The following is a 14,406-nucleotide window of genomic DNA, read 5'->3' as shown; positions in this document are numbered from 1 at the left end:
GCTGGAACAACTCACCGAAATGCTGCGTAGCCTAGGCGAGTCTTCCCGGTGTATCGGTCTCGGTATAAACTTGGACAAGACCAAGGTCATGTTCAATAGGCATGTCGTGCCGGGACCGATATACGTCGAGGGGAAACCTCTCGAAGTTGTTAGTGAATATACCTACCTAGGACAGATAATACAAGTCGGTAGGAACAACTTCGAGAAGGAAGCCGATCGAAGAATTCGCTTGGGATGGGCAGCATTTGGCAACCTTCGTCAAGTCCTCAAGTCGTCTATTCCGCAAAACTGGATGCGGAAGGCGGAGGACAGGGAGCTTTGGCGCACCTTGGGAGAGGCCTATGTTCAGCAGTGGACAACGATTGGCTGTTGATTGATTGATTGATGTATATATTATATTTTGTTAAATTAAATGATATTTTATCTTTATGTTTTGCAATGAACAAATAATAAATAAATGTGCTGTCGAATTGGAGGGCGTTAGTAGCTACGACACGGTATATGTATAATTTGTTCAAAAAAAAAATAATAATAACGTAAGAATGTATAACTGATATAGGTTGCTAATAATTAAAAATTAAAGTCAATACAGTTAATTAGTGTTTATTTCACCAGTTACATGGGAGTAATCAACAAAAACTATAATATTTTTTCTTAAAAACGCGAATGAACTAAACTTTATATATATATATTTTTATTTCATACAAATATGTAGGTATTTAAAATGGACAAAGTGGCAACATCGTTGATCAGACATCGGGAAGTTGACAGGCAATCAGATTATGTACACACTAAAATGCAAAATAAATAATTTAATAATAAACCTGGCAGTACATGAAGGGTCTGAATAGAGATTCAGGGTTGCCATTAAATTTATAATCGCTAAATATAAATTTCATTAAGAAATCGATACAAATCTAAATATAAGCACAATTAAAGAGTATATAAAATAGCAACTTAATTATAATACCAATATGGACACGAGTTTTAAAATAATGATGACTACGTGAAAGTAAATCAAAATATTTATATATACATAAATGTAGTACGCGTACGTTTACATAACGTAGACTTTTTCGACGCGTTTCATACAAAACACTTCCTTCGTTTTCGGGCATATGATCGATCCGTGTTCCTTCATCATCTCCTTCAGTGCCTGAAATCATTAAATTAATTACGATATTAATCACTGTTTACTGAAATAGATACTCTCTGTTCCTCAATTATTACTGTGAAGAGTGAGTCAGTTTAATTGTAGGCATTGAGGGTGGAATATTAAACATACTATGTATACTTCTTAGTGTCAATGCCTATGGATAGACCTGACAATTTTACATCGGGTTACTCGTGCATGCTTTATAAAAAAAAAGTCGGTGCTGTGAGACACCCAAAATTTTTATTCTAATTTAAAAAAATACATTACTGGTGGTAGAGCTTTGTGCTAGCTCGTCTGGGTAGGTATCACCCACTCATCAGATATTCTAGCGCAAAACAGCAGTATTTGGTATTGTTGTGTTCCGGTTTGAAGGGAGAGTGAGCCAGTGTAATTACATGAATTTTTACAGGCACAAGGGACATAACATCTCCGTTCCCAAGGTTGGTGGCGCATTGGTGATGTAAGCGATGGTAAAATTTGTTACAGTGCCAATGTCTATGGCGTTGGTGACCACTTAGCATCAGGTGGTCCATATGTTCGTCCGCCTTCCTATTCTATAAAAAAAAATTAATGGTATTGAAGTTACATTTCATACGAGTTAAGTTAATTTTAATTAAAAAATAATTATTTAATTTTGACGTTTTTACAAATATAATGATAATATGCGCCGGCCGGCCAGATAAGGTGCACCGCTCGGTCGTTAACTTAACAAACGTGTATTACAAGAGATACTAGTTCGGCACTGAAGCGGGCGGACCTTCTCGCCGTAGACCTGTCCGTTGGGCAGCACCATGGGCTGGTTGTGCTCGTTGAGCGGCAGGCGCGACAGGCGGCACACGAGGCGCGAGTGCGAGCAGTGCGCGTGCGGCAGCGTGCGCGCCAGCGCGTTGAGCGGCGGCTGGCACGCCGGGCACGCCGACACCTGCGTGCTCTCGCTGTAGCACTGAGTGCGCGGAGTCAAGGCGCTCACGAAACGAATTGAAGCTACTAAAATTCATTCAATACCATTTTGCTACTTTTCTCTCTCTCGGTTCTCATGCGTAGTCTAATAGTTTTAATGCGGAGGCAAGCGAGTGCGTGATCGATTACTGTGTTTTATAATGGACTCGATTGTAAAGCGGCAGCAAAAATTTCAAGTAAATCTAAAATCAACGAAATGGACAAGCAGCACGACTTTTTCACGTTTTAACTCGTTTATTCAAATGACCGCGCCGATAAATACTCCAAAAGAATGTAGAGCGAGTGTTGAGTGCGAGGTGTAGCGAATTCAATATTGTCATTTTGACCGATTTTAATCAGTGACTAATCTCAAAGATTCTCCCGGTGGGGGTCGAGGGGGGGGGCTATGGCAAAGGATATGGCGTGTTGAGCGCGGCGAGGCCGAGCTGCAGCGCGACGGGAAGCGCGGGCAGGCGCGCGGGGTGCAGCAGGCGCGCGTGCTCCCAGCGGAACTGCGCCACCAGCGCGCCCCAGCGCCACGAACCCAGCAGCGCGCGGTACGGCTCCACGTCTGCGGGAAACGGGGCGTCACGCTGGGGATCCTAGGTACTCGTTTAACCTATTCCGGGGGAGGGTGACCTTCCCGTGCCGAGTGATGTACGATATAGTAAGCAAATAAACTGCGATATTTCACGGAGTACATACCGGTATCCTTCGGGAAGGCCAGCATACCCATGCAGTGTTGGATGTCCTCCAGCTGGCCCTCCTCGTAGGAGGAGAAGTGTTTCTTGGCATACCGAACCGCATCCAGGCGCTTATCCTCGCGAACTAACTCTATAAACTCCTATAAAAAATTATAAATCATAAAATTATTTATAAAATCAACGTAACGTCTTACTAAAATAAATTAAATATGTAAAACTAATTAAATAAATCAATAAAACTTATTTATATAATATAAAACCCCACGTACCTGTATACGTATTTTGAACTCCATGGTGGAGTTGAGCTTGCGCAGCTTGGACCTGTTGTCGGCGCACCACTGCAGGCAGCGCGCCGTGCGCCGCGCAGACAGCTCGGCCTCCACCTCCGCCGCCGCCGTGTAGATGTCTGGGGGGGGGGGGGGGGGGGGGGGCAACCTTTCGCTTACACGTCCATTCATTCGGAATTGTATTAAACTGCAATGATTTTGCAGTATTTTCCGCTCGAAACCACTGATTCTTAGGATATGGATGACAGAATGTAGTTCCTGCTTTACGTGTAGGATTGGTTGCGCTTAACGAAATTCCTTTAGCTCTTATGACACTCACGATATCTCTTGATAGCTCGTGAGAGCTGATAAAACTTCTATTTGTCATGGAATCAATGGAAGCTTTTTTTTTCTTTTTTTTTTCGCTTAAATTTTATTTCTAATTCCATTTTTCATCACAAGATATGAATTATTGAGATCTGATTAAGCGTTAGAGCACCAACTTGTAACTTGTAAACTATAAGTTTAAGACTGAGGAGTATTGCAACCTTGTTTTACATTCCAACTACAGACATTCTTGTATCAAAACTAATTACATAAAAAATTTGGTTCAGCGATTCATACGTTTGCGAATTCGATTGCGATTAAAGTAGAAGACAAAACAAAGTAAAAACGACAAGATATTTAAAAGTAATCCACTTGTAATCCTGAATAACTTCACTTACGTGAAATTTCAAGGCATTTGAGGTAAGCACAAAACCATCCAATTATATATCTTATGAAAACTCTCATTCCGAGACTAACCCTGCAATAGCTTTATTTTATATCAAAAATATTATTGTTTTTTCCTGTCGTTTGAAGGAAATATAACAAAAAATATTTAAATACATTTTATTTTTAATAAAATTCAATGATAATTTTTCTTACCGACATTAGTCAGTTCTCTGAGACCGCGAGCATCTGCCAGTTTGTTAGCGGAGTCGTAGTAACCGTTGCGAAGGAAATAATCCACTAGCATTCTGTCCAAACGAACTTTGCGCCATTGATTAATTTGTGTCTGAAAAATAAACTAAAGGTACTACACGTTTTTCAAACTAGGAAGTCTAGCCTACTGTGCAAGGAGATATTATAGTGCACAAGTGTGTGCGCAAACACAGTTGCACTCTCTGTTCCCTAACTCTCATAATCCGATGGGACGGCAATCCGACACGACCGGAAAGAGTTCTGGCGCAAGACCAACCGCTTTACGTGCTATCCGAAAAGTGTACACACTTCCATCTTCCAGACTCCAAGCTGCTACTGAGAATCTTCGACGGAAAAACCGTATTAATTTTTATCGTTTGCAACTAGACCAATTAGGCGAGCCAGTAGATACACGGAAGGGTAGACATAATCCTTACTTTCATACTCGAGAGGACACGAACGGAAATAAATCAGGCATAGAATAAATTTAATCTGTCCAATCCATTCGGGTTCAATTTCGTAAGCGTATATCTGGAGCCGTACAAGCTACTAACTAAACAATTAATCCAGTAATTAAAATAGCCTTTACCTTTGCTTGTGGTGCGCTGGGATCGGCTAAAGCTTCAGCCTGTTCTTTGAGGTGCTCCAGACGCTTCTTACAAACAAATGCAGCTTGGACTTCTTCTGTTATTGCTTCAGATGCTTTTCGTTTCATGGTTGTTAACTTCTCTACCTTTAATTTTGAATAAGTTAAATATTAGCGCCATATATATATATATATATATATATATATATCTATTATATCTATTATAGAATCTATTATAGAATATATCTATTATATTCTATAATAGATTATAAAATATATCTATAAATATATCTATAAATATATCTAGAAATATATCTATTATAGAATATATATATATATCTATTATAGAATTGGAAAGCGGACGAGCATATGGGCCACCTGATGGTAAGTGGTCAACAACGCCCATAGACATTGGCGTTGTAAGAAATGTTAACCATCGCTTACATCACCAATGCGCCACCAACTGCACTGCTGTTTTGCGGTAGAATATCTGATAAGTGGGTGGTACCTACCCAGACGAGCTTGCACAAAGCTCTACCACCAGTAATATAATAAGAGTCTATTCACGGATTGAAGCCTACAGCTATAAAATTTTCGGTTATAAGTTATTATTTTAAATGCCATTCCAATCAACGTTTATAAGTACAAAGTCAAATGCATATATGTGGTACAAGATTTGACTAAGAATTGATCCCAGTGGGACTCCTACTTTCACATAAAATAAAAAAGCTGTCAACTGCATCATTATATCCTTTTTTAAATTGATTTGTAATGGCCATTTTAATGTTAGGCTAGTAATAAATACGGTCAACAAATAAAGATTTATTTTTCTGGAGATATTGTTCATAATTATTTTCATATAGATGTTTAAACTATGCAAATTAACTATCAAATATAAATTAATTATTATGTATAGCATGCAAATATTTCAAATTTGCTGCTATGATGTTAAGCTTTCTGAATAATTCACTTAGTTATAAAAGGATCTGTTCCACTTGCAAGGAACACTTGCCTTTCACGCCGAAGGTTGTGGGTTCGATTCCCACCCAGGACAGACATTTGTGTGCATGAACATGTATGTTTGTCCTGAGTCTGGGTGTAATTATCTATATAAGTATGTATTTACAAAAAAAAAAGTAGTATAAGTAGTATATCAGTTGTCTGGTTTCCATAGCACAAACTTTGTACAAGCTTAATTTGGGATCAGATGGCCATGTGTGAAAAATGTCCCAGGATATTATTATTATTATTATTAATTACGATGCCTTGTTACGTCATTATAAAACATTAAAACGAATTCATCACAGAGATATTGCAGAACTTCATTTGTTACATAAAATTATGGCAGGAGATATAGAGTAATTAATGCACAAAGTTTCTAACGTAAGTTCTCCAGAATGAATTTAAATTCCCCACTAAACACAGCTGGTATATGCTACAATAATTTACAAAAAAACTGTTAATTTTGATATATTTTATAAATCTTTAAACCAAAACTTAAAAAAATATTTTATGTAATTTTTTTTTTACAAATACATTTTATTTTTAGTTAAGAAATTTCAAAAATAGATGATTTTAATTTATTTTAGTTATTTATTTTGTTATTTAAGTTAAAGATGTTTTTTTAGTTTTTCGTCAATTAGAGATTTTTTAATTTTTTGAATGTTAAATTAACCTGTAATTGTTATTGTTATTTTTAAATGGACAATAAGACATTGATTGATATATAACGTTAGCTTCCTATTTGATAAAATAAAATAAAGCCTCATTTGCTTTTGAGAAGAGAGCTTGGAGCTAATACCACATTGCTCTAATGTAGGTGGGGGACACATTTTTTTCCAGCAGGTTTCCTCAGAATGACGAAATTCACCACCGAGCATGAATCACCTTATTACCACAAATATGTAACTGTATCTTAACAAGAGCTACAGCACAAAATTCTATTATAAATCAATATCAAATTGTTTGTGATTTGTATTTACTAAAGGTTTAATACAGTTGTTGGTACTACTGTTTAGATTTACCGTAGATATATAGTAGGTAGATCCCAAGATTGGTGGCAATTGAAAATTGTAAACATTTTTGGTGACAACAGTTGTGGTGACAACTTAGCAACAGGTGGCCCATTTGGCAGTCGAACTGGAGATAAAAACAAATTTAGTAGTTAGACTATCACTTGCAACCAATTTATATACAGGACTTATCGTGAAATTGAATTCTATGAATATCTTACCATACCACCGAGCAATTTATCTATCTCTCCAGAATTGGCAGCTTTCTTTGTAGCCGTGTCAATATCACTCACTGATGTAGCTACTTGTCTCGCTTCCACGTCTAACACCCTCTGAGCATTACGATACCTTTTGTTAAATACCTCGTATGGTACCTGAATTAAAAATATACGATTTCAGTTATAGTTTTATATATTAGATATACTAATACAACTAATTGTGGGTTCCAAATAATATAATGGAAACATTTTGTAAGTTATGATATGAGCATTTGTAAATAACTTTGTTTGGTAATTTAAATAAAAAGCTCACAAGTCACAGTATCAAAACTGACTTGTTTCTTTAAAAAAAATTCTATTCAATTAAGTATTATTTCAATATATTAAGTTTTATTACCTATAACTAAAATAAGGGATAAAAATAAACTAAGTAATTGTTGTATTTATTGCTATTTTTCGTAGTATTCCTTCAATTTTTTCAACAAATTAAGTGTAACCTTTTTACTGATATAGTAAAATGATTGTTTGTTTGCAAAATGCGTCGTAAGACTATGAACGTTTGAAGAGACTATAAATATACTGTTATAAGTAAAACTTAATCAATATTTAAATTAGATTTTTAACATACCTTCAAAGTAGCATGTTCTAGTGATTTTATTTCGTTCATTGTAGATATTTTTAGTTACTGCTTCGAAAAACGGGTACACGCCTCGGATTACAGACTCCTCTACACAACGAAAACAAAACTCAGCTGATTGGTTGTTGACTACCATTCGATTATCATAACATAATACACAGCTGACAAAACTTTGTTATTAATAATGCAGTTTATTTTGATAGATGATTATTGTACTTAATGATAATGAAATAATTACGTTTTACAAAAGAAAAACGCAAATATAATTATCAAAACGGGGTAGGTAGGTAATGAAAGAATACGTCAATGGAGGTCTAGTCTAGTGCAGAATCCAAACTACGTGGGATCGTTTAGATTTTTTTTTTATCTGTTATTAATTTTTGTTTCTATTCAAAGAATTATTTTATATTATCAATTAATATAATAAAATGTTAATTGAATATAGTTAAGTTAAAATTTAACATGTTTAATTTTAATTTAACTAAAGCAAATTCTGTGTTATCTGTATTGAACAAGATCAAATATGTATTTTAAAAACTAAAAAATTTTAATATATTTAAAACCAACGATTCATATTTAGTAGAATTTATATATGTATAAAAATTAAAATATTTTTTAATATTAGAATATTTATTTACCATAGACAGAGAAAGCTTTTATTATCTATGCTTTTGTCGGCGCGTCACCGCGTCACTTTCATTACGCGAATCCGCCATTTTGTACGTAGCTGGCGGTGATTCAGGGTTCGCTTTCCCGGCTAAGTGTTTATTGCGTGAAAAAACTGGAAAACTTCGATCAATTACTTTCTTAAACTGACTGCAGGCTAAAAAGACAAAAAAGTGATACGATTTTGCTTCTGTACCAAGTGCTTTCGTGATTTGTGTGTGCCCTGTAATTGGAGCGCGTGGCTGGTTACTCTTTGTTGTTGGATTCTGCGTAAAATAGGTAAGTTCTATATAGAAATCTTTTACAAAGTTTCTCTATCATACTTATTAAATAACTTGACAAGAAAGTTAGAAAAGTTTTGTTGTGGCATCATAATATACGAGATTCAGATAGCGTCATCGAGTTGGTATTAAGTGTGGCGCAGTGTGCTAGGGCTCCCGGCTTCGTTATACTTGCGGTTGTATAAGCCGCGTCATAAGTTGCCAGGCGCTATCAAACTTAATTGATGAGATATGTTCTAGAATTAACTATTCGAAGTGACTATAGTATCCATGCGGTTCACTTGATAAACGTCGGGACGCTGACCTACTTGTTGTAGAAAGTTGGTGCAAAATAAAGTGTAATTCCATAAGTTGAATTACACTCTATTTTGCACCAACTGAAGAATGAATGCAACTTTAGCAAAGAATTTATTTAGCTTTGTTTATGTATTATTTTGACCACTAAGTCTTGCAAATATATATATATATATATATATATTTAATATTTTACTTTATTTCAAAACTTTTTACAGTACAAATTATTATAACTATTTAGGTAAAATATACTTACTGTTACAGGATACAGTATATAATAGGCGACTTATAAATTAAGCTTAATATTTCAGTTAGTATAATACAAATTAAATTTATGATTGAATACATTTAATAAATACATTACTAATTTGAGTGTATGTTTTTACATATGGTTTGTAATGAAATTAATAAAGTAAATTATCATTTACTTGTTTTGTTTAAATTGATAAATTTACTTTACTTAAAAATCCCTGACTTAACTAGGCTTAGTAGGTTAGGGTCACCCAAGTATTAAATGAAATACATAAACTTATATTAATTGCATGCATGTATAAAAACTAGCATATGAATTGTTATTTAATATTTGTGAATAATTTATTTAAAAAGTTTTTGTAGATATGTCAACTTTAGCACCAAACATTTCCTTATATCTGAAAGACGGAGATAATATTACTGTTTTTGTCATATTAATTTATTTATGAATACTCTTTAATTTTTGTTTTGATATTGCAAACAGTATTTAAGGTAAAGGGTGTGGTTTGTGTAATATTTCAAACCATTTTTCGTAAAACTTTATTTACGTAACCGAAAATGAATGAAAATTTCTGAACATGTATGTAATGAAAACAGCATACAACGACATTTTGTATTTTCATAATAAAACTATAATTTCGTAAATCGTATTTTTTATATACATACGACTTTTCCTAAAGTACAATGAAGTGGTTACGATGTTGACGGCGAACCGAATTTGTTTGTCAATCGCTTCAAATATATTTATTTGACTTGTTAATAATTAAAGGTATTTTATTTATAAACGTTGCATTTAGTTACGCATTGATTTCTCTCTTTCTTTCATTATTGATTTAAAATTTTAAAGAAGAAGACACGTCATTGCTTACTAATCAATTTATTATTTAATAAGCTAATCATGTTTCACTACTAACTACCACTGATCCGTACATGATATTATTATTATTCAAGTGTCCGGAGCATTATATATTATTATATAATTTTATTTACGTGATTTATTGAAGCGTGCTCTACAGATCGCGTCGAAGTGAGTCGACACGATATGAGTTCGATTAAATTATAATCTTTACTAATGAATTACGAGACGTTATTTTTGTAATGCCTAACAGACAAAAAAAAACTACTAACCAATATATAAACTTCCGAAGATGTAACACTTTTCGGAGGTTTTAATGTATAATATTATTATATAAGTAGTTGCGTTTGTGTGAGTGTCTATATAAAACTTTTATATCGTAATATATGTATATACTTTATTGGTTAACGCCTCGCACGGTTAATAAAGCTCCCAGTCGGCATGATTTTATTCCGACATCTTAAACAGTCATCGTCATATTTCAGCAAATTTACATGCCTTCATTATTAATTATGCATCTAAACATTCGTTATGAACGACGCCGTCCATCAGTAAAAACCGTACGAAAATCCGTTCAGTAGGTTTTGAATTACAATATGTAAACGTATACAATATAATAACAATAAATAATGTTATTTAGTCACAGTATCAACATTGTTCCAGATGTCCCCTTAGTAAAGTTAAATTAGTAGATACTCGGAACTAACTTCGAATTAGGTAAAAAGTTTGAATGGATTTCATTCGAAAGTTAAGCTCTTCATTATTTACCTATTTAGCTTTTGTATTTGTTTTGAATTGTATGGTTTAGTCTTGTTTGAATACTTTTCGAGTTTCATTAATTGATTGAAGTTTCTTTGAGATTGGAAACAATGCCGTATAGAACAAACCGAAACTTTTCTATTGAATATAAATTTGAAAACAATACTAAATGTTTCGACTTTGTTTTTTTTTTTTTTGTATTTCCTTTGAGTCGTTGACTTTTGTTCGTAAAATGTATTAAGCGTCTTTAAATTTTGACTTTGTATTCAAAGTTTGCTCGAATTGTGTTTTAAGTTGGAAAGTTTATCCGCAAATATTATTTTTATTATTATAAGCCTACTTGAATAAGGATTTTTTGATTTGTTTAGATTATTGCCATTTATGACTTTCTATGATAATTTTGACAAAATCGACATAAAATTCAAATTCGTAATACTTGACGATTGTACCGAAAGAAAAAAAAAACGTGTTAATGAAAACAGTATCTTAACCGACAGAAAGTTATTATTATTAGTTATTGATAATTTTTAATATACTATTTATATATAATGATAATTATAAAAATGCTTATTTTGTTATTAAAGTATTTCTCTTTATCGTCAGACTCATACTTAAAAAAAAATAATACATGTGTGATTTTTACTTATTACTATAAAAACAATTTTTAGCGATTAGCGTAAAATTTTGACTTCGGTAATACCAAACATTTCATTTGCTATAATGTCCGCTTACCTAATAATACTCGCATTTCGATACTATTACTTTAAAAATTAAACTAACCTTACACAATACACATATATACAACCTATTATGTTTTAAAAAATCCTTATAAAGTAATGCAGTCAAGAATATCATTTGTCCTATGAATACTTATATTATTAGTGTATAAATAAAATACTACTTAAACAGAGAACAGAGTTTTTATAAAAGAGGCACGCGTGATTTGTAAATGTACATTTTATATTTGAGAGTAGAAATATATTCCATAATTCCATCTTATATTTGAGAGTAGAAATATATTCACTTTTATTAATTTGATTTACCCCCTTTCCCTTCTTTATTCACTTCCAAATATCTTAGTAAAATGTGATTTTGCTTTCATTATATAAAAGTATGATTCATTGATCGATTGCCTCGTTGGTCTAGTGGCTAGATGTAAGGCCACAGACCCCGAGGTCTTTGGTCTGGGATTTGAAACAAGGAAGGTACAAATCCCAGGTCGGGCTAAAAAAAATTGAGTTTTTCTGTCGAAAATTCTTAGTAGCAGCCTGGAATCTGGAAGTTAAAAGTGTTTACACTACCGTACCACGTAAGGCTGTCCTACGGCTGAACTCTTTCCGGTCGTATCAGATTGCCGTTAGGGAATAGAGAGTGCATCGTGCTTGCGCACATACTTGTGCACTATAATGTCCTGCGCAGTTGGCTAATCTCTCTTGACATTGGCCGCCGCGGCCGACATTACTTTTGTTGTATATTCTAGTAGCTAGCTTCGAAGGACAGATCCTGTGGGTTTGAATCCCGGACCAGAAGAATAAAAGTTAGTAATTTTAATATATTTACAAATTCACATAAAATACTTTTTTATAAATATTAATGATGCCATTTCTCGTAAAACGCGTTCTAAGTAAGCTATACAGTGTGTTCGTAACGATCTATGTCGTAAACAAAGACGCAGCTCGCCTAGACCTATCTCTACACTATATATAGCGACTGAAGAACAGTCGCATGTACATAAGACATGCCTATGTATATGTAGTTTGATATAACAGGGACAGCTTGTACAGTTCGCTTTGTAGGGTTGTGACGCTTTGTATATATATATATATAAATAAATATATATATAATTACACTATCGTTGTACAAATAACCTAAGGCGTACAATTATAAAGTAAAAGCATAAAAATAATCAAATTTATAAGTACAATGTGAATAAAGTTTTATCGTATTTGTCCAGTGATATTAATTATGTAATTACATTTAATTGGATAGATCTAGTTTTGTTTTTGATATCTTTATAATACGTGATAAAATAATCCTTCATTAGATAGATAAAGAAGGATAGTACTATATTTATTTTTTAATTTAAATGTGTACCTAACCGTACGTAAATTCACACGACCGTGACCGCTGTAGACATATCTCTGATATATTAATTATCAAAGTCACGTATCTTATAATTATCGATATATTCTTAGCAATATTATTCAGGTTTTTTTAATGACAATCTTATGTATTTAAGGCTTGAGGTCTACGCCGGTGTGCAAATATTTTCACACACGAACAACAAGAACAATTTATTTGATCTTATGTCACAGGGACGTCTATAAAATACGCTACACACAACTCGACACATCCATACATTTCGGTCGATACATCTCAGCAAATAGTACGATGTGTGCACAACCACATCCGTTCTCACGCACACACTCGCACGACAACCGGCTCTGCCGCTTGATCGGCTATCGATTGCGTTGCCTTTACGGACATGGATTTATTTCACATGTATACTCTATGGGCTTTGATTATTCTTTTGTAGAAAAAAAATGTATTGAAAAATCTCCGGTATGAAAAAGTATTTTAGTAGTTGCTTTCCGTTTACAGTTATATATAAATATATGAACTTATCTACGGAGCTCTTTTTAAAGTGTTCAGAGATTATTTTAAAGAAATTTTGCCGTAAAAAAGATTTAATTTTGTAAGAGTATTCAATTAAACTGCATTAGATTCTGATTGATAATACAGAGGCCAATAAATTATTCGATTAATGACAAATCTTTTAAAGTCTTTTTTTACGAGGAAACCTGTTAAAAGAACGTAATTGGATTATAAACGCCCGTCTTTTTGTATTAATCTTGACCCGTTTTTTGACGGGGCTTCAGTATCGTAAAGTTGAACGAAAGGGAAGGGGTTCGAAAAGTTTTAATCACCCAACGAATTCAGTATTCAGAAACAAGTTGGACTCGAGTTTGACGCAAAAATTAATACTTTAGGAAGCTGAAGATAAGTTTTATGGTACCTCTTCCATGTAGCGCGTAAAGGCTGAAGTTTGTTTAATTCTCTTTAAACTCGTCTGAATAGCTGCTTTTCGATTTCTAGTTAATCAGTATTTTAACCATATTTAAATCGCTTGTTTTGTTCTTTGAATTTAATGTTGAGCTTATATACTGTACTTCATTTAATAATATTAAATGATACATTAAATCTCGGAAAGGGCTCTTTGAACTTGGCTCAAATTTTGTATTTAGAGAAGGGTTTGTGTATTAAATATATATGTGTTATATGGTGTCTTGCAATTATTCACATTAAAATAATTTTTTTTATAAGTCGTCGAGACACTAATATATTTGAGGCCAGTCCAGTTGACTTGTGAAATACTGTCTAAAGTGTCAATTGTCTGAAATTCAACTTTCGTATTAAATAAACGCCTAAAGACGGTTGTCCGTCTGGTTCTTGTTATAAAAACTGCTGAAATAATCGATCACAGTGTTGTTCCAAGTTACGATTCACGATATAAAATGCAATGTCATTTCGGCTTCCTGTCCGTTGATACGCTTTAAGTGAGGGCTATTATGATCATTTTAATGCGTTTTTCCTTACTCTATAGTTGTATTATAAAAGGCGTTCTGTTTAAAAATATTCGAGTTTACTTATAAACGATGCTCAGCAACGGTTTAGGTAAAAATATGATTCCGCTCTTTCTGTCTTAATTAATTTTACATTCGAAAAAAGTAGACAGTATTGTTTAACTAATCATCCGCTAAATAACGTATGTAAGGCCGCGGTTTTTTTTATTATTCACCGTTTCCTTTTCTTCACC

The 14,406-nt window shown here is 33.5% G+C and overlaps 2 protein-coding genes across 6 annotated transcripts in view; one reads left to right on the top strand and one right to left on the bottom strand.

The window, feature by feature from the left end:
* Nucleotides 1-587: 587 nt before the first annotated feature.
* Nucleotides 588-7,806, bottom strand: LOC126778212 (E3 ubiquitin-protein transferase MAEA). Of its 2 annotated transcripts, XM_050501689.1 has the most exons (10): nt 7,473-7,806; nt 6,848-7,000; nt 4,618-4,761; nt 3,993-4,122; nt 3,069-3,205; nt 2,801-2,939; nt 2,517-2,666; nt 1,914-2,104; nt 1,056-1,156; nt 588-791 (listed from the first exon to the last, which is right to left on the bottom strand). In XM_050501689.1, exons 1-9 carry the CDS (start codon nt 7,509-7,511, stop codon nt 1,058-1,060), a joined length of 1,182 nt encoding a protein of 393 aa, XP_050357646.1. In that variant the 5' UTR covers nt 7,512-7,806; the 3' UTR covers nt 588-791; nt 1,056-1,057. The 2 variants fall into 2 exon arrangements, with proteins under 2 accessions (XP_050357646.1, XP_050357645.1); XM_050501688.1 differs by having other exon boundaries at nt 588-1,156.
* Nucleotides 7,807-8,189: 383 nt separating this feature from the next.
* LOC126778200 (C-terminal-binding protein) overlaps nt 8,190-14,406 on the top strand; it is an 86,258-nt gene continuing 80,041 nt past the window's right edge. For all 4 annotated transcript variants that reach the window (XM_050501664.1, XM_050501671.1, XM_050501665.1 and 1 more), the window contains exon 1: nt 8,190-8,426. The gene's annotated coding sequence lies outside the window, so the exon portion shown is untranslated. The remainder of the gene's footprint in view (nt 8,427-14,406) is intronic.

The sequence above is a fragment of the Nymphalis io genome, chromosome 25 (genome assembly GCF_905147045.1).
Source record: "Nymphalis io chromosome 25, ilAglIoxx1.1, whole genome shotgun sequence".
Taxonomy (NCBI): domain Eukaryota; kingdom Metazoa; phylum Arthropoda; class Insecta; order Lepidoptera; family Nymphalidae; genus Nymphalis; species Nymphalis io.
Note: the sequence above shows the minus strand (reverse complement) of the source record. Positions and strands in the feature narration are given on the sequence as shown.